General features: G+C 45.6%; 1 protein-coding gene across 3 annotated transcripts in view; it reads left to right on the top strand.

Moving 5' to 3' along the window:
• The window catches only part of SH3PXD2A (SH3 and PX domains 2A), a 232,111-nt gene that overhangs the window by 33,456 nt on the left and 173,675 nt on the right, over positions 1 to 24,980 (top strand). For all 3 annotated transcript variants that reach the window (XM_010714667.4, XM_010714665.4, XM_031554493.2), the window contains exon 2: positions 4,089 to 4,169. In XM_010714667.4, coding sequence (XP_010712969.1) covers positions 4,089 to 4,169 — 81 coding nt within the window. The remainder of the gene's footprint in view (positions 1 to 4,088; positions 4,170 to 24,980) is intronic.

The following is a 24,980-nucleotide window of genomic DNA, read 5'->3' as shown; positions in this document are numbered from 1 at the left end:
AACATGAGGGAGAAGGAGGATCTTTTCCAGCTTGTGATTCACTGCAGGACAAACATCCAGTGCTTTAGTACAATGCTTTGAAGACACTGACATTCTCCAGGATAAAAGGGGCTATCGTGATGGTATCTGCATACAAATTGCACCATATTGTTGTTTGTTGCATTCATAAAACTTTTAAGAAAGTTAGTATTTACTATAATTACTTATTAAAGGCTAACAGTGCCCTCTGTTATGGGTACAGACTTGTTTCTAGTCAATGCTCTGGGATCTTTGCCAACCGCTTGCCTCTTTGTAGAGGTTCTTATCTTGCTCTCATCACACTGCTCATTTCAGGCATTTATCTTCCACTCAGCTCATCTGACTGTAGGAAACAAAACATTACCCTTTAAAAAGCCAATTGAAAAATCAGTCACATGAGAATAACCTGAATTCCCCACCTCTGGGTCTTGTGTCAGCTGGAACTGGATATTTTCCACTGAAAATGAGACATTTGGTGATAAAGTCATGCACAATGACATTTGAAGTAATATGATTGGTTGTTTTTTTTTTTTTTGTAGTAGTAGTGGTAGGAAATAATCTCTTGTTTTGTGTAGGCAGTAAAAGGAGATCTGTAACTTCAGTTTGCAGTAAATTTTCTGCTCTGTGGTGTTTAAAATGGAAGTTTCCCAGAGCTAGAATTAAACAATAATTAGCAGCTGATAAAAACCCCCTTGACATCCTGCACCTTCCTTCATGCAGCATGAATATTAAGAGCTGCTTGTCAAGCCCAGTTCCTGATTAATATTCTACAGTTTGTGCAGGATTTGCTCCTTGTTTCCTCCAGAAAGGATTTATTTGAGAATACATAGTCTGAAAAAGACTGCATTTGTGAAATGAAGAATTGAACTTCCTTCGTAGCTGGAACATCCCAGGGCTGTGCAGTGAGTTCTTTGTAATGTACTTCAATTAATATATGTTGTTGAGGGCTTGTTTTTGTTAAGTGTTTTAGGGATGAAACTTTTGAATGTCAGCTGTGTTTTGACCCCTTCAAGTTCATAAACAGGTGCAAAGCAGATTACCTGTAGCAATTATTTATGGTAGTTACTCACAATTTGTGATTGTGATTACAGTGAAGTTCTGTGAAGTACTGTAGGAAAACACCATTCTTACTTGGCAGAGCTTGATTTTAATCCTCCAATGGGCAGAACAAGCACTGAGGACCAAGATCGCACCCATTGGTGCTGAGGAATGTCTCTGCTTTGTCTGAGCTGCATCCCCATCAGGAACATCTTTCCTTACCAGGGTCTTCTGCCCTCTGTCTGCTCTGTGAGTCATGGTCAGTTTTGGGGTGCCATCAAATGCTATGAGAAGCCCAGCCCTGGCTCTGCCGGCCCTGAGCGTGGGACGGCTCTGTATTTATCTGACATTTCCTGCTGCCTCCCTACGCCGTGCATATGTGTGACCTCAGGCTCCCACAGGACTGCTGTGTTCCTCCTCCCCTGGGATGTCACTGGTCACTTTGGCAGTGTCCCATTACAAGATTTGAGCATATTTAAAAAAATAATAATAAAAAAAAAAAAGGCAAAGTAAGCTGCTTGTGAGAAAGCTGTGGGTCTGGTTCAGGCAGCAGAAGGCAATAATCCCCAAACCCTGATCTCTAAAGGAGGGAAATGTGATAGTTAAGGCTTTTTGAGATCTCTGGACCTTGCTTTTAATATCACACATTTTACAGATCTTTTCTGTGTTGCTGCAAACCCCTATTCCCTGTTGTGTGAAGTGGTGGCTTCCCAGAAGCAATTTGATTTATGTAAATGAGCAAAGAAAATCAATGGTCGCTTCAGCTTGTGCACCTGCGTCCCGGCATGCAGGTTTTGAGCCTGTGCATCTCTTGCTTTGCAGAACTGCAGGTTTTGATTAGAGGCTCATTTTGCTCCTGTTATGATCTTCCTATGAAATAATAGTCAATGCGTTCTGTATGCTATCCAATTTATGTTTTGCTGAGCTTGAAGAGACCTAAGGCTCAAAGAGCCTGCTTTAAATGTGCAGCAAAATCCTGACTTGACTGCTAATCTGTGGCAGTTTCCTTCTTGCAGAGCCTGGAGATCAGGGTTGGGACCGTGTCTGCACAATGCAACAGGCCCTGTTCCTGCATCAAATGCACTGGCTGGCCCTGAATGCCCCCTTGCACACAGGGCATTTCTTCTGGGATAGGTGTGCAGTGCTGCTTACTGCAGTGCTGACCGCCTGCGGCAAGGACGTGGCTCTCATGGGTTCTGAAGGATAGCACAAAGAGGTACCCTCAGGTTCAAAATGCCTGGATGGCTGCAGTGTGTTTTGCTTCTAGCTTCTGGAGAAAAGATGTGTAATTAAACAAAAAGCATTGACTCCATTTATACGTGAAATATGTTCTCCCTTCCTTGTCTCATTCCCTTTGAGAGAATTCAGGGCCAGAATTACAGGATCTGAAGTTGCTTTTGGATTGTAGTCAGCTCCCATCTGTCATGATCTGTTTTTAATCGAATGGGTTTTCCATCTGAAAGTAGCTGTTGGACAGAGAACCAGCAGAAATATTTGTGTTGTGAATTAGCTCAGAGTGAAGCTACAAACTTTTTTTTTCTCTTGCACAACAAACACATGGAAAAATATTATTCAGCACTGTGTGGCTGATCTGAAGGTTGCCCGCAATAGCTTCCTTCCCAGGCTCTGACCTTTGGCTGCCTGCTCAGGTAAGGTCTTAAAGGAGATCTGAGATCTTGTGTTACTCATTCTGGTTACCTCTAATGGAGCAGATCAGCCCTCCTGTCACTGTATAACAGAGAGGAAAATGAGGCTGCAGGGTCTTCGTGATTTTCCAGGACATGAGCTTGTGCCTGGTAGGAGAAGAAAAAAAAAAAGCCCCTCAGTGGTTCTGATTCTTCAGCATCACTCCAGGAGCTTTCATGCATCTCATCTTTAGCGACTACCTAGTATCTGGACCCTGGGAGATGGGCTGGTGTCCTGGGGGAAATGGAGGATGATGCCTGTCCGTTCCCAATCGCTGGAGTCAGAGCCCTTTACTCCTGGCAAGAGGGAGAGCTCCTGCTGCAGTGCAGGGGCTGAGGGAGGAGGGATGCTTTCCTGTTTCCTCTGCCAGATCCTTATCTCTCTCCATATGTGAAACGTCGAAATCGCTTTAAAGACCCAAGAACTGGGCTGGCTGGGATTTCCATTACACTGGAGTCGGGTAGTCACCATCAGTGGCTCCATCCTGTGTTTACTCAAGTCTTGTGGTGTGTCTGTCATCAGGGCAGCAGGACCCACGCTTGGCCTCAAGGACAGTGCGTCTGAGCGCAGCACTTAGATCTTGCTTTTTCTTTTATTTGTATATACTTAAATGTATTGGAGGCGCTAGGGTCAAAAGGAAACATTTGTGCAGAGTATGTATCTACATTTATGTATCTGTATTTATCTGTGTGTGCACTTGTGAATAATTTTTTATCGTGTCTTCTGATGAGTGTTTCCATAAGTTGATTGTACTAGGCATGTTCTGGGGCAGGACGGGAAATCCTGGGCTTATTCTGGACACGCACTGCTTTTTCCAGGAGTGTAAGAGAACGACCTCCCCCTCACTGACCTGCTTTACATCACCTCTGATAGGTACCAGAGGTGCTGAGCTGACATGTGTCAGCAGAGTTGGGCTGCTGTAGTGTCTGGGTGCATGACAGTACCTGCGTTACAGAGCTGTAATCCCTCAGCCCCCTTTGAGTTTCCTTTGAATGTCTTTGTTGAACCAGAGCTTTGGGAAGGGCCAAGACTGCATCTCCGTAGAGAAGGAAATCTTGAATTCATGGGGATGGGAGGTTGGCATCTCACAATGGGTTGTTGCCTCAGGGCTGGAATAGCTCTCCTGGCTGTGGAGTGGAAAACCACCATGAGCTCTCCTGAGACCTCTGCTGAAAGCTGCAGCAGGGCAATAGCTTTAATTTGGGCTAGTCCTGTACCCAGGGCTGTGTTCCTCGCTGTGAACAGAGGTGGCCAGAGAGATGCTGAGTTTACCTGTTCGGTTTGTTCAGCCTTTGGACATACTCCCTTCTTCAGAACTCATGTCGACTTGCGTTTTCTTTTCCTAGGTCTATATCATCAATGTAACGTGGTCAGACCTGACCTCCCAGATCATCTACCGAAGATACAGCAAGTTCTTTGACCTGCAGGTAAGTCTGTCTTTTTCTTACGTAAAATATTATTTCTACTCATGTCTCTGGTTATCTTTCCAGCTCATACATTTAAGTAAGGCTTTGTTCTTGTTTGGTCTGTTACATGTCATGATCTTCAGACTTTGTCCTTGTAGGGTATGAGATGAGTGGGTGGTATGCTCACTTGCATTGTAAAGACATTTAAAGCTGACATTTTCATGAATAGTTCCTATTGAGGAAGAAATCTAATTTTAAATGCTTGAGATGCATTTAGAGAGGGAGCTACATTTTGGGTCCCCAGAAACTACTTACCCTGAATTGCTGAAAACAACGGAGCTTTTGCACACTCCCACAGCAATTCAGTAATGGAGATGATGGTGCTAACCTTCTGTTCCTCCTTCTAATCGCCTACTCAACCAGCCAGTGTCCCGGCTCCTACTGGTCTGTTCTAAATACCCAGTGTGGCTCCCTTGCTTTATCCTATGCCTGTGTATTTAGGTTTCATCAAAAGCTTTCTGCTGCACGGCTGCTGTGTGAAGTCTAAGGCCAGAAAACTTGGAAACGTAAATTACAAAGTTTCTTTGTGGGCATCAACTGCTTCATTTCTGGTGCCAAGCTGCTGCCATGCACCTGCAGGAGTAGGGAGAGGGAGAGCTTTCTGGCTGGTGTCCTATTTACCCATAGTCCAGATCTACTGATACTTTTGTGTAGGTACCAATAGACTCTAATTGTATAATTGCCTGGGGTTAAAATTTCTGCTTGGGAACAAGTGAAAGCAGAAGCTGAGGTTTGAGAGACTCCTTAATGTTGGGGGAAATGCAGATTTTAAGCTGCAGCTTGTAATTGGAGCTGAGCTGTGGTTAGAATATCAAGTGAATCCGTACAGTCAGTGTTAAGGCTGTACAGAACTTGATGGACTGTAGCCTGGGAAATAATGCTGACACAATTTGGTATGATAAATCAGTAAAGAAACAGTTTCTCCCTTGAGTGCCTGGGCAGGGATACTTTGGGGAGCACTGGTTTCATCACTGCTCTTTGTTGTACTTAGACATCTGAAGTCTCTAGCATGGTTTAAAAACAATATTGATTATGTTCTTCTGGCTTTTCTGGTGGAAGACTGTATCATTTTTATAGCCAGTCTTGATGTCCAGGTTTGTCGTGTGACTGGAAGGCCAAAGAAGGGATGCTCTTGTTACTGGCCTGAAGCACCAGGCTTGTCATGAATCATATGTCTTATGTACAGAGGGTCTGATGTACTTGATGTACTTCCTAAAGATGATCACAAACATTTGTTGTCAGCACGTGGCTTGTGCCCAGAACTATTTATTTCTCTTTTTCTTTTCACCCCAGTTCTGTTTCCATGCGCATGTTCTTCTGGGTCTCCTGGCCTTTCCTGGTAGGTTTGAAAAGTTCCCATCAAGTGTGGAGTTATCAATGGGGTTAGTGTGTTGGACAGGAAATGATGTCTCAATCAGGGAGTGAGCCCTGAAAGGTCCCATTGATAAGTGCAAGGGGGCCTAGCGCCAGTGGAAAACTCCTGCTTGCACAACGCTTCTCCCCCCACGAGAAAATACGACAAGAAAGTAACAAAATTCCCTTCCTTAACCCTTTTCTCTCCTGGAGGTGCTTGACAGGGTCACCACTGCATGAGCAGTGACAGCCCTCTGCAGCAGCTTCTTCTGCCCTGGCAGGATGAGGCACTGCGAGTTACTGAGACAGGTCTTCACCTGGGGGTCCTCTCTGCTCTCTGTTGGCATGCCACTGTGCCTATCTGTACCTCAGTTTCCCAACTGTAATATGGGCACAAGGCCCTTTATTCTCATGCTGCCATAATGAGATTTTAAACTCCCAGAGATTATTATTGTTTTTCCTTTCCTTGCTATTATTTTTTTTCCTAAACTCTTCGTGCTCACCAGAGCATCTTCTAGGTGAGGCAATGGAAACAGGCTGTGAATCTTGAATTGCAGCTTGTATTCATGATTCTAATTTGGAAGGCTGCAGTGGAGGCTAGAAAAATAACTGTAAGATCAGGGCATTTTGGTAAACACTTGTATTTTGAGGTATCCTTGGCTTCACGTGCAGTAGTTCTTGCTTAGTGGCAGTTGCTTTAGCATGTGTAAGCAGGCACTGAAAGGCTCAGGTTGGAGCTCTTGCTCCCTATGCCTAATGTTTGGTTTGTGTTGATGATGAATTGATCCCCTCACTTTGCTCCAGATAAGGAGGTGACCTGAGATTTTCATGTTCTTGATGGAAGCCTGAACTTCTGACCTAGCACTGTGTGACTAGTTGGACCTTGCTTTCGCAGCTTGGTATCATGCATGGCAGCATGGCCCTGGCAAATGGTGATATCACTCTTCTCATGATGTGGCCCTTCCAGCAAATCTTCAGCTAATTCACAGGCACCACTCATATGCAAAACAGTTGGAGCCTGCAGCTTCACTCATTCCACTGTGCTCATCCCAGAGCTGGATTTCAGTGCTTTCTAAGCCTGCACGTCTCATTTTCCCTCAGTTGAAGTGAAGGAATAAGGGCTAACTTGTAAGGCTTCAATGCCTGATGTTGGGAGTGACACCAGATAGGACCCACAGGAAAATGTAGGGAGCTGCCTAGGGGTGAAGAGGAAGGAATATAAACAATTAATTTCACTACGGCACACCCTTAACTGAACAGCTGTCTGCAGCAAATGGCTCAGAGCTTTTTGAGAACCTTTGTTTTACTTTCTTTTCTAAATGCTTCCTAGCAAATCTTTTTAGGCAATATGGGCATTTGGAGGTTGCCCTGTCCCAAGAATTCAAATCCCAAAAGCATTCTGTCGTGCTATTTCAGCAGTGTATATGCTTGAATTAGTTTTCAAGGTAAGTAATAGGGCAGTTGGTATGGACATATGGGATTTTGAAGCTGGAGTTTGCCCCATGAAGATGTGGGACATACAGAAAACAGAAGCCAAAGCAATGAGCCAAATGCCAGCTCTGTGCTGCTTCAATGAGGCCTGGAGATCTAAACGTGGAGTTAAATTAGATCATGGTGTTGCTGCGCCACATGATTGTGCAACCCAGTCACATCTACTGTTGAGTGTGGGTCAAATCACAGCAGCTGACTCCGTGTGGGTGCTGGTGTTTCAGTAAATAGGATTGAAAGTATTGAATTAACTCTATATAGATGAAAGCAGTATGATAAATTGCTTGTCAAGTCCAATTTTCTGTTGTCCTTTACCCTGGGGAGGTGTTTGCACCTGAGCACCATGTGGGGTCAAAACCACCTCTTAATGTAATATATTAAGTGCTGCTTTCTCTTATACTCTGCCTGGGTCCTTGACTCTCATCTGCTGCACAGAACAAAGGATTGTGAGCTGCTCATTGCTGGGAGAGCCATGTGAGCATCTGCCTGTAGAGAAAACTGATCTTTGTGGCAGGCTGGTGGCTCATTCAGGCACGTTCCACGAGCATCAGACAAGGCCTCCCACCATCACTGGCAGCAGAATCCTATTCTGAGCTGGTAGTTCTGGTAGGTAGTATTGCTATTGTCCCTAAAGGAGCTGAGAAAGAACAGTTTTATTGGGATAGCAGAGTAATTCCTGGTATTTCCACTTGGACGTTTACAGGTGCAAAGCCTACTTTGTTCTTGCTGGGAAGTGCTTTTGGAGGCTATTAGCAGGATGGGGATTTGCAGCTGAGTGTGTGCATTAATAATTACCCAAAGTACAAGCTGAAGAAGAGTGAGGATGCAGCCATCTCATCCTTCCACTGACCATGCTGGGATGGGAAGCAGCAGCAGGGTTTGCCACTGGCAAGCATGCACAGTGGCTCTTTCCCTGCTCCCTGTCCTACTCTGCCAGCTGCTCAGTGTCACTTTGGGCATTTTGTAGGTACTGTGACCCCAGCTGAATGCTGCCTCTCTGCTGAGAAATCCACTGCTCCAGCAAAGTGAGCAGAGTAAATGTTGCCATGCTTCAGAGCTTGGTATCTTAGCTCACATCCCCAGCAGTGCATCTTGTGCGTTTTACCCAGTGACTCCAGATGTTCTGGTCTGATTCTGTGCAGTTACTTGCTGCCTGGACTGGACTGTGAGCAGAGGAACCAAGCTCTGTGCTCAGGTGATGATGTCTCTGCTGTTCCTGTCAGGATAGCTGTATCTCTGTGCACAGAACTGGGAAAGGAGCTTTTCTTACAGTAGCAAAATGCAGCTTTCTCCAGGGCAAAACACAGTAGCTGGCTTTAGCGGCGTGCAGTAATTCCATGCTGTGTTTTTGGCTGTTTGAAAGGCGAACAATGGCCCTGCTGGAGCAGGAATGTCAGGTGGGCAGATAGCCTCTCCACACAATGACCCACACAGATGTTTTGGCTGTAAGGAGACATCTGAAATGTCACAATTCTGAAAAGGCAAATAAATAGAGCTCTTTTCAAGTATTTGCTTTGTGCATCAGTTAGCAAAAAATTATCTGCCTGATGCCGACTGCTGATCTAAGCAGGTTTCTTCAAAGTAGTGAAGAAAGAGGAACTCACTAGCAGCCAATTAGAACATTAAAAAAAAAAAAAATCAAGAATTTTATTAGGGAGCGGAAAGAAATGTAAGTTGTTTCCAGGCTGACAATAAAACATCAAGAGCTTCATTTGTTATTGCTAGGGCTATCTTGATTGTTTATAGTGCTGTAATGGAGTAACTGAGCACTGAAGAGCATGTTAAACAAAAGTGGTACTATTAAAAAAAAAAAAAAAAGCACTGCATTCTATAATTCTGCTGCTCTTATTCAGGCTGGAGTTCATCTGACTGCTGCTGCTATTGATCCGTCTGCAAGGTAGTGTTCTGTACAAACATGCCTTTTTCTCTTACCCCAAGCTGTATCAAATATTGTAATGTCCTCTCAGTTTGTGGCTGGAGCTGTGTCTTGTGTCTCAGAGGTTACTGTGATTTAAACAGTACCCAGCAGCTTCAGCAAATGGACAGAGCAAAGGGGGATCATCACAGGGTGCTTGTAGATTAATGTCTGCTGTAACCCTGATGGAAATGTTCTTGACATTAGTTGATTTGGGTTAATTGCCCAATTGGAGACCCACAGTCACCAAATCTACTGGTCCAATTATGTCTGCTTTGGTAGGATGTATGGCACTTTTTTTATTATGTTCGTGCTTCTAGGTCTATAGAAGCGGTGGGATCAGCAAGCTCAAGCATGTACTGAATCTATCAGGGATGAGGACTATGGGTGAGAATGTAGTGGGGCAAGTGTGTGCCCGAGTTTGCAAAAGGAACCTGGCTTGGGCTTGCTGCAGTGCGTGAGGGCACTCAGTGCCATGGGAGGGGAAGGAGGGCTGCTCCCTGCATGATGCAGCTTGTTTCTTTCATGTGGGAGGTTTGTGTTAGGAAGATTCCCAGCCCCTGACAAGCTTTTGGGGGAGTGTTCATGTTCGTATGAGGGTGTGTATGGAAACAGGTAGAAGAGCTGGAGGAAAAGGTGGGGTGAAATAGGGAAGGGGAGAAGGTGGGGAGAAGCAGTGTGGCAGAGGGCTAGATAGAGCTGTGGTGTGAGTGCATTGTGAAACATGAGGCATAGGGAAAGCAAGGGAAGTCCTTGCTCCTTGTTCCTGCTGGGCTGTACTCCAGCAGGGGATCCAGGCTCTGCAGTGTAGGCCTCCCTCTGCTCTGGGCTATGCTGGTGTAAGGCAGGACAGCATGGCCTCAGGATCAATGCTCCTCTGCTCTTGGTGTGGCACCCTGGGCCCCTCAGCATCTTGGTCCTGCTGTGGGAGCTGCTGTGGGATCCTCCCCTGGAGCAGGTGCTTGGCAACCATGAGGTTCAGAGCCAGGGTTTGGCTTCAAGGTCCTTCTTGATGGTCTCAGGGCCATAGGGATGGAGTTACTCCAGCAGTTGGGATGGGTTTGGTTTGACAACAGCTTCCTTAAGGACAGGATTGAAACTGAACCTACCCTGGGAAAATTCAGAGGAAATCAGAATGTGGCTCTGTCAACATGTCTGGTCCCAAAGGTCAGCGGCAGCTCCTTGGGGAGAAATGGCATGTCCTTTCTTCTGGGTAAACACGAGCTGTCTGTCTGCTGCTGCTGTCCTGAGTGAGAGGCTGGCAGCAGCGAGGCCTGCAGGTGGTACAGAACACCAGGCTGCCAGGATAAGCCCTAAGCCATTGCTGTGAGCACTGGTCGTGCATGGCAGAAGCTGCACTGGTGAGACCAGTTCAGCTCCTGGTAGTAGAGACTCCAGCTGCTCCCTGCAGAAAAATGGCCCAGGGGCAAGTTTCCTTGGAGGAAAAATAAATAAATAAAATGTAGCTGATGTGGTTGTTGAGCTGGGAGTGATTGTCTTAGCAGGTTTGAAGACTGTTTAAATACCATTTTTTCTTTTAGGGCTCAGCCAATGCCTTAGGATACCAGCTGGCTTGGGGCAGTATCTTTGTCTTCGGTGAATGAGTGGAATTGTTTATACTTCTTATTTCCATCATTATTTAAATGTTTGCCTGGCAAAACAATCTGCTCAGCTTCCAGTATTTGTTTCTGAAGAGGCATTGCACGTCAGACAAAGATGAGGGCCATGATGGGGAAATGGCAGAGTGCCTGCTGAGCTACAATTGAGGCCACACTCAAAAAAACCTACAACAGATAACCTGCAGTGCAAGAGACTGGGCCTGTAGGAACCCTCCCCTTTGAACTTCTGTACCTGAGTGCTGTTAAGACATAAACCTTTAATGCTGCCCATACTCCACGGGATTTTCTGCATAGTGGCTGCTAGGCAATATTTGCTGCTCAGCCCCAATTTACTGCATTTGCCAGCTTGCCCTGTGTCAGGCAGGGACATGGGGTGAGTTTAGGAAGTGGTGTGGGAGCTTAGCTCCAAGTGTGATGGCAGCAAGCCAAGAGCAGAGGTGGTATGTACACTACCTTGATTTGGTCCTTGGAGAAGTCTATAGAGATGGGGAATGGATTTTGCTGTCAAAAGGTTAAGATTTTTTTTATTTTCTCTGGGGGATGTACCCCAGCAGGAGAAATGAGTCCCTATAGTACCATCTCAGTCATCTTCAGTGCACAAAAGAGATCACCAAACCAGGAGCATTCACATGACTGTTCCATCCTATGGAGAAGGTCTTGGAGCTGCTGTGGGGGGTTGTCCTGAGCTCAGTGTGGGATGAAGGTTCCTGGAAGCTGCATCTCTGAGGGTTGTGGTGCAAGTGCATGTCCACGATGGATGTTGTTTGGGGTCACTATCACGTGGGAGTTGTTCCATATGACGCTGGTAGTCTCCTAGATGTTTACATGTGTGCTTATTTCCCTGGTGTTTTTATCCTATTTGTAGAACCAGCAGTATTGAAACATTTCACTATACCATCAGAAAGCTTTTACTTTATCCAACCCAAATTAAATACTAATTTGCTTCTAAAATCTTGCAGGAGTGTGACATCAACTGGCATGCTGCTCAGAAGAAATTTTTTTTCCTCTCCATCCTTGTCATCTTCTTGCATGCTGTGCTCTGCCTACCTGAGTCTCTTTGGAGGGGCTGCGTAATTAGTGAGTGCTCTGATTGCTGAAGGTGATGTGTTACATCTGCTGATTCCCTACCCTTTGCAGCCTTTGAACAGAAGTTCAATACTGGCAGATCTTTATTAGCATTCAATTTGTAGTTTTTCTTTAGTCAGGCTCCCAACTTGAACCTCCCTGGCGCAGGTTGAGGCCATTACCTCTTCTTGTTGACTTCTTTACTGCATCCTTTAAAATATGCAGTGTGCTACTAGTGTTCCTCCACTTTCTTAGGGGACATCTTCCAGTTGGCCCACATGCTGTGTGTCTGACACTGCAGTTAGACACTTCATAAAGCCTGCTGGTATTTTAAGGCAAAGCATGAAACTGCAATGAGTTGAGCACTTGATTGTGTGAAGGGAGTGCATGTGTGTGGATGTACACCAACATATCACTGATTCCTACTGACATTGCTCAGAATTACTCAACTGTGTGCTGTTGGCCAGCAGGTAAATGTTACTTGTCAGAGAAAAGCCTGGGCTCCTGGAGCCAACAGCACTGTGGGTTTCAGTCTGCTTCTTCTTTGATGCGCTGAGCAGCTGCAGAGTGCTGCACATGGCTGGTGTGCGATCTGAGGTGGGAGACGGGTTGGAAATTTCTTCTTAACAATGCTAACGTCAAAGATGAGAAAATTGACAGAGCTCAGAAGTGATGTACTCTCACTGCTTATTTAAGAGCCCGGTGAGATGTGTTTTTTAAAAGGTGTTGTCTGTGTGAGTATGAGAGAGAAATGTTCACTGAAGGGTTTTGGCCCAAAGCAGTGTAAGCACTGGGGAAAGATGTGGGAAAATGCAGCTGAGATGATGCCAGCTCCTGCTTCAGCATCCCTCTCCACTGCGGATCTGATGGCTGTGAAGTGGTGCCACGTTACCAGATGCTGACATATTCATGGGATAGTATTTTTAGAACAGGGCAAACATTGAAGAAATCTCTGTGAATATTATTTGCAAGCTATAGACAAATTGTTTTACCTGCTTTCTAGGTCACTTTGCTGTGGCTTTTTTTTTTTTAATCATCTAGAACAAGTTTAACGTGAGCAGATTTGTCCAAACTAAAAAATCTCAAGGGAGCACTGCAGAAGTGTAATGGATAGCAGATTTCCCAGTATATGACTTTTCACTGTCTGGAATGGGAACCTGGTTGATAAAGGATTAAAATCGCTCTGCTGGGAAGCAGAAGGGGTAGCTGGCACACTAGCGTCAGGTGCCTGCTCAGCATCTATCTGAGCTGCAAGCTTGTTCCCTGTAAACATCCTTCAAGGAATACCTTAAGAATATCAAATTCTAATTGTGGACCTCCAGGAAGCAGAGAGAGCAGTGAAATCAGTCAAAAGGATCACTTGCTGTAAATTATTCCCTTGTTTTTTGAGGTTTGGTTTGTGCGAGTTGTTATCGGCACCTGTGCCCCATTGCTGACACCTATGTTGTTAGGATGGTGAGGATATACATCTAGAAGGAGGAAATGCAACAGGTTCTCCCAAATGAATTGAGTCGATTTACAATAGCTAGGGAGGATTCAGACCCATTTTCCTTACTGTTGCTTGCTTTTTGTGTTAAAAATGTATAAGTGTCAGGAACATGAGTTTTGGCTGCTAATGGAAGTGTCAAAACTTGCCTGAAATTACCAAAAATATGGAACACTGTCAGAATTTTTATGTTGGTCCTGTGGGTGCTGGCTTTGTTCCTGGCCCACATCTTGTACATGGGATTATGTGGAATTGTGGTAGAATGGGGCTGGATGCTGCTCTTCAGCAGTGTCGAGACTTTGAGCTTGCTCCCATGGTATCCCACCTCTGTCACTTTGCTGCTGGAAGCTCTTGCCACAGCCTGCTGGGTATCCCTAGCAGGATTTAAGCTCAGCCCTGGGAGGAGCCCACTTGTTTGTTAACCTTGTTCCAGGTTTTGTTTGCTGGAACAATAAAACACAGGCAAGCAGTTGGGCTGCGGGACCAGCTACGGCCCCAGGGTTTCTCTCCCTCCAAGTGCTGCTTTATTAGCGTATTTCCTTTTTCCAGAGATCAAGATTAGCCTTTTTCTGCAATTTCTGTGGGAAAACTGAATTCCTTGTTGGGCCTTTTTTTCCCCAAAGCACTCCAAGCCCAAAGAGTTTGGGCAATGACAGTCCTCCCCCTCCTTGCCGCTTTGCTGCTCATAATCGCTCTCAGCTTTCCATTATTTATACTGCCGAAAAATTGCATGGAGTTCACACCCCCAGCCCTGCTACACAATTCCACTTCTGTGTGCAGAACACAATCCTTCACTTTCATTAAGTGTGCGCAGACCGAGATGAGAAGTGCCTGTTGTGTTAGCATCCCTTGGCTCACGATGAGAGGAGCTGGTTGTTTCCGCAAATGTCCTAAATAGCCCTGCAAAGGTTATAGGGAGTTTATTTACATTAATGCATTTAAGTGCAAATAGAAAATCACCCAGCCAAAATGAAAAGGTTATGCGGGGCTCTGCCAGGGCTCTTGTCCCTGCCACCTCGCCCCTGCCGGCTTTCTGCTCCCAGGGCTCTGATGTGGGAAGGCTGTGTCTGGAAGGGGCTGTAGCTCTTGATGCTTATAGGGCAAACAAAACCGTCAGCGGCATTTCTTCCTCCATGTGCTGAATGCAGCACTGCCTGCCATAGAAGACACACCTGCTTAGGTACCCCCCCAGCCTGGTTTTTGAGAACTAGTGGCTGCGTGCTTCTTCCCATAGTATCTAAGAACTGATCGTTTCTGCAGAAGTGCTGAATGCAGTGGTAAGTTTGTTTCCCACCTTACTGCCTTCCTGCCTGCATACAGTCATGGCACGTTTCTCCTTTTCTGGAGCCAGAGTGGTTTTGTTTCTCGTGCAAATGCAAGTATCCCACTGCAGAACTGTCTTTTGCAATTTCCCCTTTCCCTGCTTCAGGGGAAGCATTGATGAGTCTTCAGTGGAGCAAAACACACAGAGGAGCAATACCACTGAGCAGATGAGTCTTGCAGAAAGCAAAAATACCCGTAGTCTGCAAAACCACAGCTTTTTCGCACATTTGTTCCTGGGTGCTCTGTTTGAAGAAAACCCTGCAAGCCCAGAGGCTTTGCTTCTGCCTTTTGCTTTTGAGTGAAAAAGAGAGACCTGTTTGATAGAATCTGTGCAGGAAAGGGAAGGCTTGATCTTTTGTAGCATGCCAGATCCTTTGGCAGCGTCTGGATGGAAACCTGCTTCCTCCCCTCCCATAGTTGGGCAGTGAGTGCCTCCAACATCACTTTTCTGATGCTACCCCATTCAGCTGCTGGGTTAGCATTTGCTTGTCCCTGCCCATTTATGTAAGTTGCTGAAAAATTCATGATTGGCAGAAGCTGTGAACAAACTCACCTAGGTCTGAGCAGAGGCCCAGGAAAGCACCAAGGTATTTGGTACAGTTTCTGTAGATCTGCAATGCAAACATGTCTCTGTATAAGAGCTGCTGGTGAAGCATCGGTGACTGTGCGGGGATGTCTGATTCAGCAAGTGCACTCAGGGGCAGGTACTAATGCATTTAGCAGCATCTGTGCACACTGAGTTGACAAAAGAGCCCTGCATGTGGTCTTGGTGTATTTGATTTTATTTTTTTAAAGGGTGTGTTAAGAAAACCAGTATGACTTGCTGAGCCGCTACCTTCAGCCAGGTGTTCTGAGGGAAATGACCACAAAAACATGTGAGAGGGAGGGGAAAATGCCAAATGAGAAGGAATTAGAAAGCAAAACAGAAAAGGACTAACTTGAATGATAACAGGAAAAAAATCTTTTGGAGGACTAATGTGAGTGTAATGATTGAAGAGTGTAATGATTCCCATACATTGGGAAATTCTTGCAGGAAGTGTGCATTGTTCACCTGGAACAAATAATTTCACAGGCTCTTCATTTTTTCTGGTTAATCTCTGGCTTTGGACAGCCCAGCTAGTGGCACGTTTTGGCCTTTGTGTGGTCTGCAAAGCCTTGAAATCCAAACACCGGCTTGTGTTTGTCATAGCTGTGCTGCTGCTGTCTCAGCAAGACTGGTACCTGTGTCATCCAGCTAAAAGCTTTTGGGAGGAAAATATGTCGTGGGATGCCACGTGGTGAGTACTTCCATCCCTGTAACAAATCCAGGTCACTGTGCAGGTTTTGGTGTGTTGGTGTCTATTCGTGCAGTTTTGGGAAAACATTAGAGTTGTATGTGATGCTTATGTTGTCACACTGAGAGTTAGAGGGTGCTGGTCTCTGACATGTCTCATTTGCAAATAAGGATAGGATTTGGTATTTGGTGTCTCAGGAGATTGTTAGCAGTGGGATCTGGAAATAAGGAAGACAGAGCAATACAGGGTGTTGTGTTCCACACTGACAGTCCCTGGCTGCCCTTATACAAAGGGCGAAGTTTGCAATAAGTTTGCAATTTAGAGAGAAATCCTTCAAAATTTGGCTTTGTATTGGGTATGGGACAACCCTGGGTTATGAGGCTGAGCATGGGATGCTGTGGGCTGCAGGAGTATCATTGCTGTATAGCATTAGGATATGCCTGTTGCTATTAGGAACAGGATTTAGCATGAGGTTTCCATTTCGAGGTCAGAAGGGATTCATTGCCTTAGTGTGGGAGTGTTTTTTGTGTCATTAGGAGCTGAGAGCTTTTGGTGTGGGACAAGGGAGTGGGGAGCTGCTGCTGTGGCACAGCAGGGAGGTTATCTTCCCATAAATGGGGGCTATATATATGGCAGCCTTCCTGGAGAAAGTTTATTCATTCATGTTTATAAAGCACTTTGAAGTCTTGCGCTTTTTAACAGAACTAAATATTAGTTGTATTATAGTAGCTAAGCCAGACCTTAATGACCACGTTCCCTCTCCTCCCCCCAAAACCCAGCCATTTCTAACAGGATTCAGTGAAGAAATGAAAAGTCAGCAGAGTGACCAAAGAAAAGCAAACTGCTCAGCAGAAATATAAATAGTGTTTTTCTTTCTTGGAATATTACATCCTGGTCAGATAGCCTTTCGCTGCTAGAAGTGAAATTTGTAGAAGGGATGAGAAGCTGATTTCCAGGCTTGTACCATGTTATCCCAGTGGGTCACTGGTGTAGGATGCTGGTCTTGAAGCCCCTGTATGGGTACCTCACTTAGCTTGGTCCTAGATTGCCTCAGCAGGGCACTGATCTCCCAGTATTGCTAAGCAGCAGGAATGGATGTTGTCTCTTCCTGCATGTGTTGGCCAAAGCTTCCTCCTGCCTTCAGTGTGGGTAAGGGGTGCTGCCCTGGGGATAAATGCAGAGACTGATCTCGAGGGCTTGCAGGTGGGATTGGAGCAGTCTTGTGCAAAGAGTCAGACTGCATGGGGGAAAGAGCACAAAGTTGCTACCCATGTTGGGGTGAAACTCTGCAGATAGACTTTGCATGTGGAGAACAGGCAACAAAATGGCAGAGCCTTGATGTCATACAGATGTGTGATGTCGCGTACTGCAACAAGATTTTACAAGGGTAAACAGTGATAGGTTTGGCCAACCCCACAGCAGAGCACACTGTGTGTTGCAGCAGGATTGCGGGGAAAGGTGGCTTGCAAAACAGAGAGGAACCAACATCCTCCCCAGAATGCTGCTATTTCTAACAACCTATCCTTCAAAAGCACACTGATAGCTGAACTCGCAGCCGAAGCTCAACCCATCCCTTGCTATCGTCTCATCTTTCCTCTCCCAGCTCAGTCCCTGGAAGGGTGCTGCTCTCCAAGAAGACATTCCATGGGGGATTCATTACAGCACTCACTGCCACTGTGCTGAACTTGTGGTTCAAGCACCTGCTGGTTCATTTAATTAGCAACAAATGGGAGGCGTGGGATGGGGGAAAAGAGAGCAGCACCCTGGTAAAGTATTTGCTGGGCTGTGATGTATTTTATTTTGGGCTCGGAAGGCAGGCTGTGAGGAACATTTTCCAAAGGGCTCTATAAACTACCTCTGCTCATGGGGTGATTATTTGAGGAGGGAGATGGGTGTGGGTTTAAATAGGTGCTGCTAATTTCTGCGAACAGTCACATTATTTTTGATTCATACTTCAGGCTTCCCCCACCCATGTCTTAATATTAGGAGCTGTGAATTTTCCACATCATAACGAAGTCCCTCCATAGCCCTTTAAGTATGTTTTTAAAAATTGATTTCAGATCCGTCAGGCCCTCAAGTAAGTTGGTCTTTAGGGTGGAAAGCTAACTCTTTCCTTCCCTCGTGGTGACCTGTGTTTATTTGTATTTCAGGAGCACAAACCAGCTCTGAGCAGACATAGGTCTATTTGGTGTCTGGGGTGGAAAATACACGAGAAGCTTCAAGCCCTGCTTGGTACAAATTGAAATAAATAATCCCTTCGTTCATTAAGTGAGCTCAAGTGCTCTATGAGATAAAAGCACTGTATGGCTCACTGTTTTATTGAAGAAGGAAAGGGAGATGGGGACAACTGGAGTGGGACTTCAGGACTACAGCAGCCAGAGCATCGTACAGGAAGGGCTGTGTGCTCACCTTCCTTGTGCTGCAGCCCACACGCACTGCAGCTGGTTTTCTCTGTGGGGATGCAATTTTAGCAGCCGTCTCTAGCACTTCTACATCTGGTGCAAACTATAATTCATCATGTAATTACATGTTAGGTGTGTTGCCCTTCAGTCTTATTTTCTTAGAAAGACTGAAGCAGTACAAGGGAAAAAACTGTTGGTTTTTTGTTTTGTTTTCCTTCTGTCCTGACTAAAGCGGGAAAAGCTGGGTGTTAGAGGTTTGGGTTTTGGATTGCCCTTTCTATAAGAGCTTTCATCTCTTTTGGATTTTAAGAGGATAAATACACTCACGACCAACAGGCGCTCAGTTGCAGCAGTGGTTGTGGCCACGGTGAAAGCTCAGATTGATCATTTTGTTCTCATGTGAAGTCTTAATTCAGTCCTGGCACTGGATTCTGCTCCAAGGACCCAATTTTCATCTTGTGAGACTGTCATCATTTTGGACATCAGAAATACTGTAACAGCCGTTTTCTTGCTCTGTGTCCATTTTGCAGGCCTGCAATATTCTTCAAGAATAAGCCACTTTATATTTATTTATTGCCTACATGATATCCTATGTGCTCACTGCTGTTGATGAAGAAATAACAGTTCCTGGAAACTGCCCAGTGCAAAAAGCCATTGGAAGAGAAGCTGCCCTTGAAAGAAATCTTGGTTATATGTGAAAATCTGCTCACATCATGGCAAAATAAACTGCCCTGGCATGAAGGGCTGTGTGGAAAGTGGTGCTTCTGCAACATCTAAATCCTTAATTATTGTGCTGAAATCAAGAAATGCATCTCAGCTCTTCCTGCTGCTTTTCTGAGTAGTTTCTCTTTTTTTTTTTTTTTTTTTTTTTTCCCCCTTACCTGTTTGCAGGTAAAGCATCTGCATGTCTCCTGGACAGTCCTATAGCCCCTCATCAGTATATTTTCCTCCTTTCAGTTTTACTTCCTTTCTCCACATTCTGATCTGATGTTAGGTTTTCACTGTGTGCATCAAATGTGGAAGCAAGACCTCGAGGGAGACATTCAGAATCAGGATAAGTCTGGAGTTCTTTTTCTGCCTTCTTTGACATCTGAGAGATGCTTTTAAGTAGACGAGATGCTATTACAGTGACAGCCTGTTTGCCGTTGAAAGCCTTGATGCTTGAATCGTATTCTTCAGCTCAGTTTTAACAGGAAGGCAAGAGAAGCAGTATCCATGCAACTGTTTGTCTTGTTGCATGCTTCAATATGGCTAGTAAGGGAAATTTGTTTTCCTTTTGAAGCCTCTATTGTATTTTTACTGATTAATCCTGTTCAGTCCCACATCCAGGCAAGGGGATCACCTGCCCAGGCTGGTGTTGCTGCCTGTAATGGAGAACAATCCCTTTGCTCGCCCCTTTACCTGCTAGTGCTTGCTTTCGAAATATGAGCATCTTCCTCTGAGTTCAAATCCTTCTCCACGTTGATACTAATCTGCAAGGTTCAAAGCAGGGGTGAGATTTCAAAGCCTCCTTAACCATGTTAGATCTGCAGTGGGGGATTCAGTCTGTGTTGAAAGCCCATGTGTGGAACCACACAGAATCACATCTCCACACCTGTTGGAGAAGGAAATTTTCTTCTAAGCTTGGTTTCTGTTTTTCTTGAGCTGTTCTTAGATTTTTCTCCATTTGTGGTCAGCACGAGGTTCTTCTGCATCTGACCTCATGGAGAAACGAGCATCAGCCCCAGATGAAGGGCTGGGAACAATCATCTGCACCTGGTTTAACAAAATAGGTTATTTGTGCCTATATGTGTGTGCCTGCTATGTAATTTATTTGTTCAGTTACTTAAGCCAAAGTTTCCTCCCCAAAGGAAGACCTAATTAAGCAAGATAACTTTGCATCTGGGTTGCTGGCAAAGAGCAACTGAGCGTGTTTGCATGCAGTGCTGGCCACAGTAGGGCAGCTCCTGCCCTTCCCTTTTCTCTCCCTGTCTGATAATGGAGGTCAGGAGGGGCTGTGAGTTGCTGAGGCTGATGTATTGCTTTATGGTGGGAAAAGTGGCCCCGTCTCTGCTCTGCAATAGTGTGCCTTGTCCTCAGCGTGCATGGAACTTAATTTCCAAATTTGCTTGCATTCTGGTAGATAGCAGTTGGTGTTGATCTTCCCACCTCCCCCTCACTTCACTTCTTTTTTGGGATTTTTTTTTTTTAATTGAAGTTTTAGGGTTAGGTTCTGCAGATGGCTGAAAATACAATTCCTTAGACAAGCTGCATCCTGATCCCCTATAACTCTGATGCCAGGGTGCTGATCTAAAATACACTGAAGATAACAAGGAACTTCATCGTAGAAGTTTTTCTAAGCCTCAAATCAGGCTGCTGAAATTCAGATACATCACTCTACAGAGCCTGTTGGGACCGGAGGGCTCCCTAGACCAGCAGCTGGTTCTGGATACCACCCTGCCATTGTCCAGTTTGACCTGGATGTGGTCCTGAGTGGTGGATTTTGATGTGAGTTACCACATTCCTGGGTGCTTGCTTTGGCAAAGTGTCATTGGGCAGTTTTGGTGGGAAGTCTGTGAAATGTTAACTCCCTGTCCCATCCCAGGGGCAGCGGGAGAGCTGTGTGGTACCTGCAGTCTAGAGGCTAGACATGGGCCTTCCAGCACATCCATCTAGATGTTCTTCCCATGTATCTTTATTGTGGCTTTTTGTGGTGGGGAAGAAAACAGAGAAGTGACATGAAAACCCCTGGGGACGATGAGAAATAGCCCTAAGTACTCGCACAGTGCCCAGCAAGGTTGATGCAAGATGACTGTAATGCCTGTCTGTCCTGCCTGTCTGACCCATCCAGCTTCTAAAGCTGGTCACAAAGCACAGACAGGCAGAGACGCTTGCTTCCTCACTTGTCCTGCCTTGATGGGCATCGGCTTGGCCACCAAAGCAGCCTATAGGTCTCTTCCTTCCCTTAAAAGTCTCATAAAATTTTGGGAATGGACAGTTGGGTGGAGTGAATTGTGATTGCCCATTCTCTGCAGCTTGTTCTCCCCAGTACCCTTCTGTCACCCAAGCACATTTGCATCACCTAATGAATGTGCATTCTTCACCTACCCTGCAGAAGACTGCATGCACGGCCAGACAATTTGAAGAAAACTCGAGTTTGGCAGTCAGGGATGGCAGGCATATCACGTAGGCACAGCAGTTCTGGTGTTAGTGGCAGACAGCAGCATGGCCATCTCCCAGCCACCACCAGGGAACCAGACTGAAAGCCTCCTGCTGCGAAGGACAGGCTGGATGGAGCCCCTCTCCTCCCACGTGCATACATTGGCCTCTATGTGCTCCTTGTCCCTCACAGCTTTCAGCAGTTTTGTCATCTGTAAGTCTGGAGAAGTTGCAGCCCCAACAGCATTTCTTGACAGTGTGCCCGCACCACTTAAAAGCTACTGAGATTTTAAAAAGATCCCAAAACAACAACAAAAAACAACATTGTCAAAGACCTCCATCGATGCTTTTAATACTCTGCCAAGTATTGCATGTGATTAGTTGGTTTAATACACAGAATACCATCTGGTGTATGAGCAGCGCGTTGGGGCTGAGCGATTGTTATCTGAGTGAAAGGTGCTGGAGTAACAAAAGAGCGCACGTGGTGTAATGCAGGGGTCTGTAAAGTCAGTGCCCACCCTGCTCCCAGCAACCTGGTGGTGGTAGGCCAGCCTGACTACTTTTTAGGGTTTGCTTTCATTCTCAATTAACCTAGTCCCTAAAGCACGTTTGTACTTACAAAAATAAGGTTTTGGTCTTGGCATCCCTTCTTTGGAAGCCAGAATGGGGTTGTTCTGTAGGAACCATACACCACCATACAGCCTTGTGACACAATATGGTCTGTTTTCAAGGTCCTTTGGGGCATCCCAGTGGCTGTGTGGGTCCCCTGGGCTCCTGTGTGTCTGGGTTCAGGCATTGCCCAAATCCCTCTGTTTTTAAAACAGACCAATACCTGCACAGAACCTTGTGGGTAGTGATAGAAGGGAAGCTCACGTGGGTTTGGGTGCCCAGCCAAGGCACCCATCCTATGTACGTGTGCTGGGGACAGGAGGTGTCTTTTAAAAGCAGCTTTGTGAGATGTTGTTGCCTGTGGACTTTACCAGAAGAGGTAGACGTGTGGATAAAAGCACATCTGTGAGATGCCAGCATGATAGATACTGGTAAGAATGACAGAATTTTGCAAACTTAGGTTTGTTCTTACGTTCCAGATCATAAATGCTCTCTCTACTGCAAGCCCAAGGGAGTAATCCCAGCTTGGAATCGGTCCTTCCTGGGTAGCAGGCAGCTTGGCAAGGGTACACAGTGGGGCTGGGAATGTAAAGCCTTGCAGCTGGGTCTGAGCTGTTTGAAATGCCTGTCTTACTGGCTGCTTGCTTACCTCCCCGAGGCCCAGAGCAGGATATCTGTTACATGCACAGCTTGGGTGATGGGATTCATCGTCTGTACTCCTTTCTAAATTACCCCAAAGGCAGGAGACACATGTGCTTGGAACCAAATCCGCAGGCAAAACATCTCGAGGTTTGGAGGTAGGGAGAAAGAAGACAAAGGAGCCTCCTTGCAGCGTGTAGTTAAAACCTGCTGCTGTGTTTTGTTTGGCACTGTTTCTCTGTTGTACTGAACTGTGCAGTCAGTCTCCCCAGAGCTATGAGCAGTGTCCTACAGAGATGACTAGATACCATTTCAGATGGCGCTTCTAAAGTGAAATGTGCTATTGTGTTCAGAGCTATTGTTTCTGTTTTCAGTATTAAAGTTACTTGTGGTTTCCAAGGGACAATATATCAAGCAGAGCTAACAGGCTGTAGAGAAGATGTAGATTATGAAAACAGAGGGATTAAATTTCATACATTTGGAGCTAAAGTCTCATCACTCATAATAGTGTAAGCAGGGGAATAGTCTTAGGACTCATGAAGTTCTTCAAAATGAACCAAGGGATTGGTTTAAGCAGGTTTAATCAAAATGGTGGTCACTGCTGCATGAGCAGCTGCAATTTCACTGAGGATGGACTCTGTGTTGCACTATCAGCTACAATCCAGTATATAAATGGGGTTTGAGAGGCTTTGAGCTGGTTACAACAAAATCGATTTGTGTAAATGGGTCTGTCTGGATGAGCAGTTCTATCTTAAAACACAGGTGACATCAGCTCTTACATCTTAATGAGAGAGCAGTAAGGGCAGCAAGGGCATTGCTGTCTGCTTCAGATGTGATTCTCTAGCCCTGTGGTGAAACCAGTATGAGCTCAGCAGTGGAGTGGGGATGCTGCATCCCATCTGTTTTGTGCTCTGCTCTTGGATGTTGCCACCTGTGCTGCAAACCTGCATCACTCTTGAACAGGAGGTCAGGAAGGTGCCCTACAGCTATGGTCAGCTCTTCTCTCCACTCTGGATTTTTGCTGTGACCTGCAGTGAGTCTTTTAGGACACGTCCAGATGGTGCAGCCGCATTACATGGGCTATCTCTGAATGTACCAGCACCTCAAAAAAGGCAAAATGTTTGCACCCCCTTCTAAAGCTAGCAGCTTTTCTCAGAAGCTCAGCTAACTGACCTGCAGGGGCATAGCATCACCATGTCTCTGACATCTCCATGTGACCTTGCTGTGCCATATAACTACAGCATTCATCTCTTCTTTTCTCCCTACAAAACAGGCATTATGGTATGGCCTTACTTCCAAGGGATGTCACCGGGGTAAATGTGCTGTGGATAGCAGAGTAACCAGGGGACATAGAACCACCATGGATGATGGAAAAGTATGAAGTAGCCTTTGTCTAAGCATCTTCCAGTGCAGTTAAGTCAGATGAGGCCAGACTAATTTAGCACTGGGGAAACAAAATGCTTCTGGCAAGACGCATCAATAGCTGCTCTGTGAAGGGACACTGGGGGCTTTCTGAAAAGTTCTTTAGAGATGCACCAAGAGCCTCTGTCATCCCAAACCAGCACCTCCGAATGTTTTGCCAGTCTGTGTTAGCCACAAATGCTGGGCTCGTTTCGTGGAGCCCTTAGAGAAGGCTTTCTTTAAGAAAAATACCAAATCTCTCAGCTGGGAAACAGCGTTCCCTCTTTTGATGGATTATGTTGGGGAAACGCCCCCACTCCCTGCATCCTCCCCTTCTCCTCCCTGGCTGTTTTAGTTGGATACTGAAGGGCTTGTAAGATTTCCAAGATTTCTGGTGGAAATTTTCAGACCTGAGAGATGCATTTTCCCTTTGGGGATTACACCATGCTTTAAATGTCTGTTCTCTTTATTTTATATGCATTTTCCTGCTTTTGTTTGACTTTCTCACGGATTGCACTGTATTTAATTCAGAACACATCCTATAATGCTGTAATTGTCAGGCATGTCAGCCGGTTATTCGCATGGCTTTTGCTTTAATTTTTTTCCCTTTTTGCTTTCAAAATAAAAGGGGAGCCAGTTGCTGCTGCTTCTCAGGGATTGAGTTAATGTGCTTCTCTCGCACGCTGTGGCATCATGTAACACCGGGAGAGAGACAGCATTACTGGCTGCCTGATGCAATTATTCCAGCTGCATTATGGAGCTGGTTACTGCTTTTAGAAGAGATGGAGTTTCATCTCCTTCTGCTGCATAAGATATCAGTTGCATGAGAGTGGCCAGCAGATGGGCTGCACCATTTCATGTGTTGTTCCTGTGAAAAGGTGAAGCAGAGCAGGATGAAGAAAAAGTTCTGTGTGACCCGCAACCAGGGGAAACTCTCCAGGAGCTGTGCCCTAGAAAAAACCTGTCCCCAAGATAGCAGTTTTATTCTCCATCATGTACATGCTTCTGTTGTTGATCTCAGCAGATACATCCTGAGCTGGGTAAATCTGGTCTTTCTACT

This window comes from Meleagris gallopavo, chromosome 8 (assembly GCF_905368555.1).
Source record: "Meleagris gallopavo chromosome 8, MGAL_WU_HG_1.1, whole genome shotgun sequence".
Taxonomy (NCBI): Eukaryota; Metazoa; Chordata; class Aves; order Galliformes; family Phasianidae; genus Meleagris; species Meleagris gallopavo.
The sequence above is the reverse complement of the archived record's forward strand: the minus strand, read 5'-3'. Positions and strand labels throughout refer to the sequence as shown.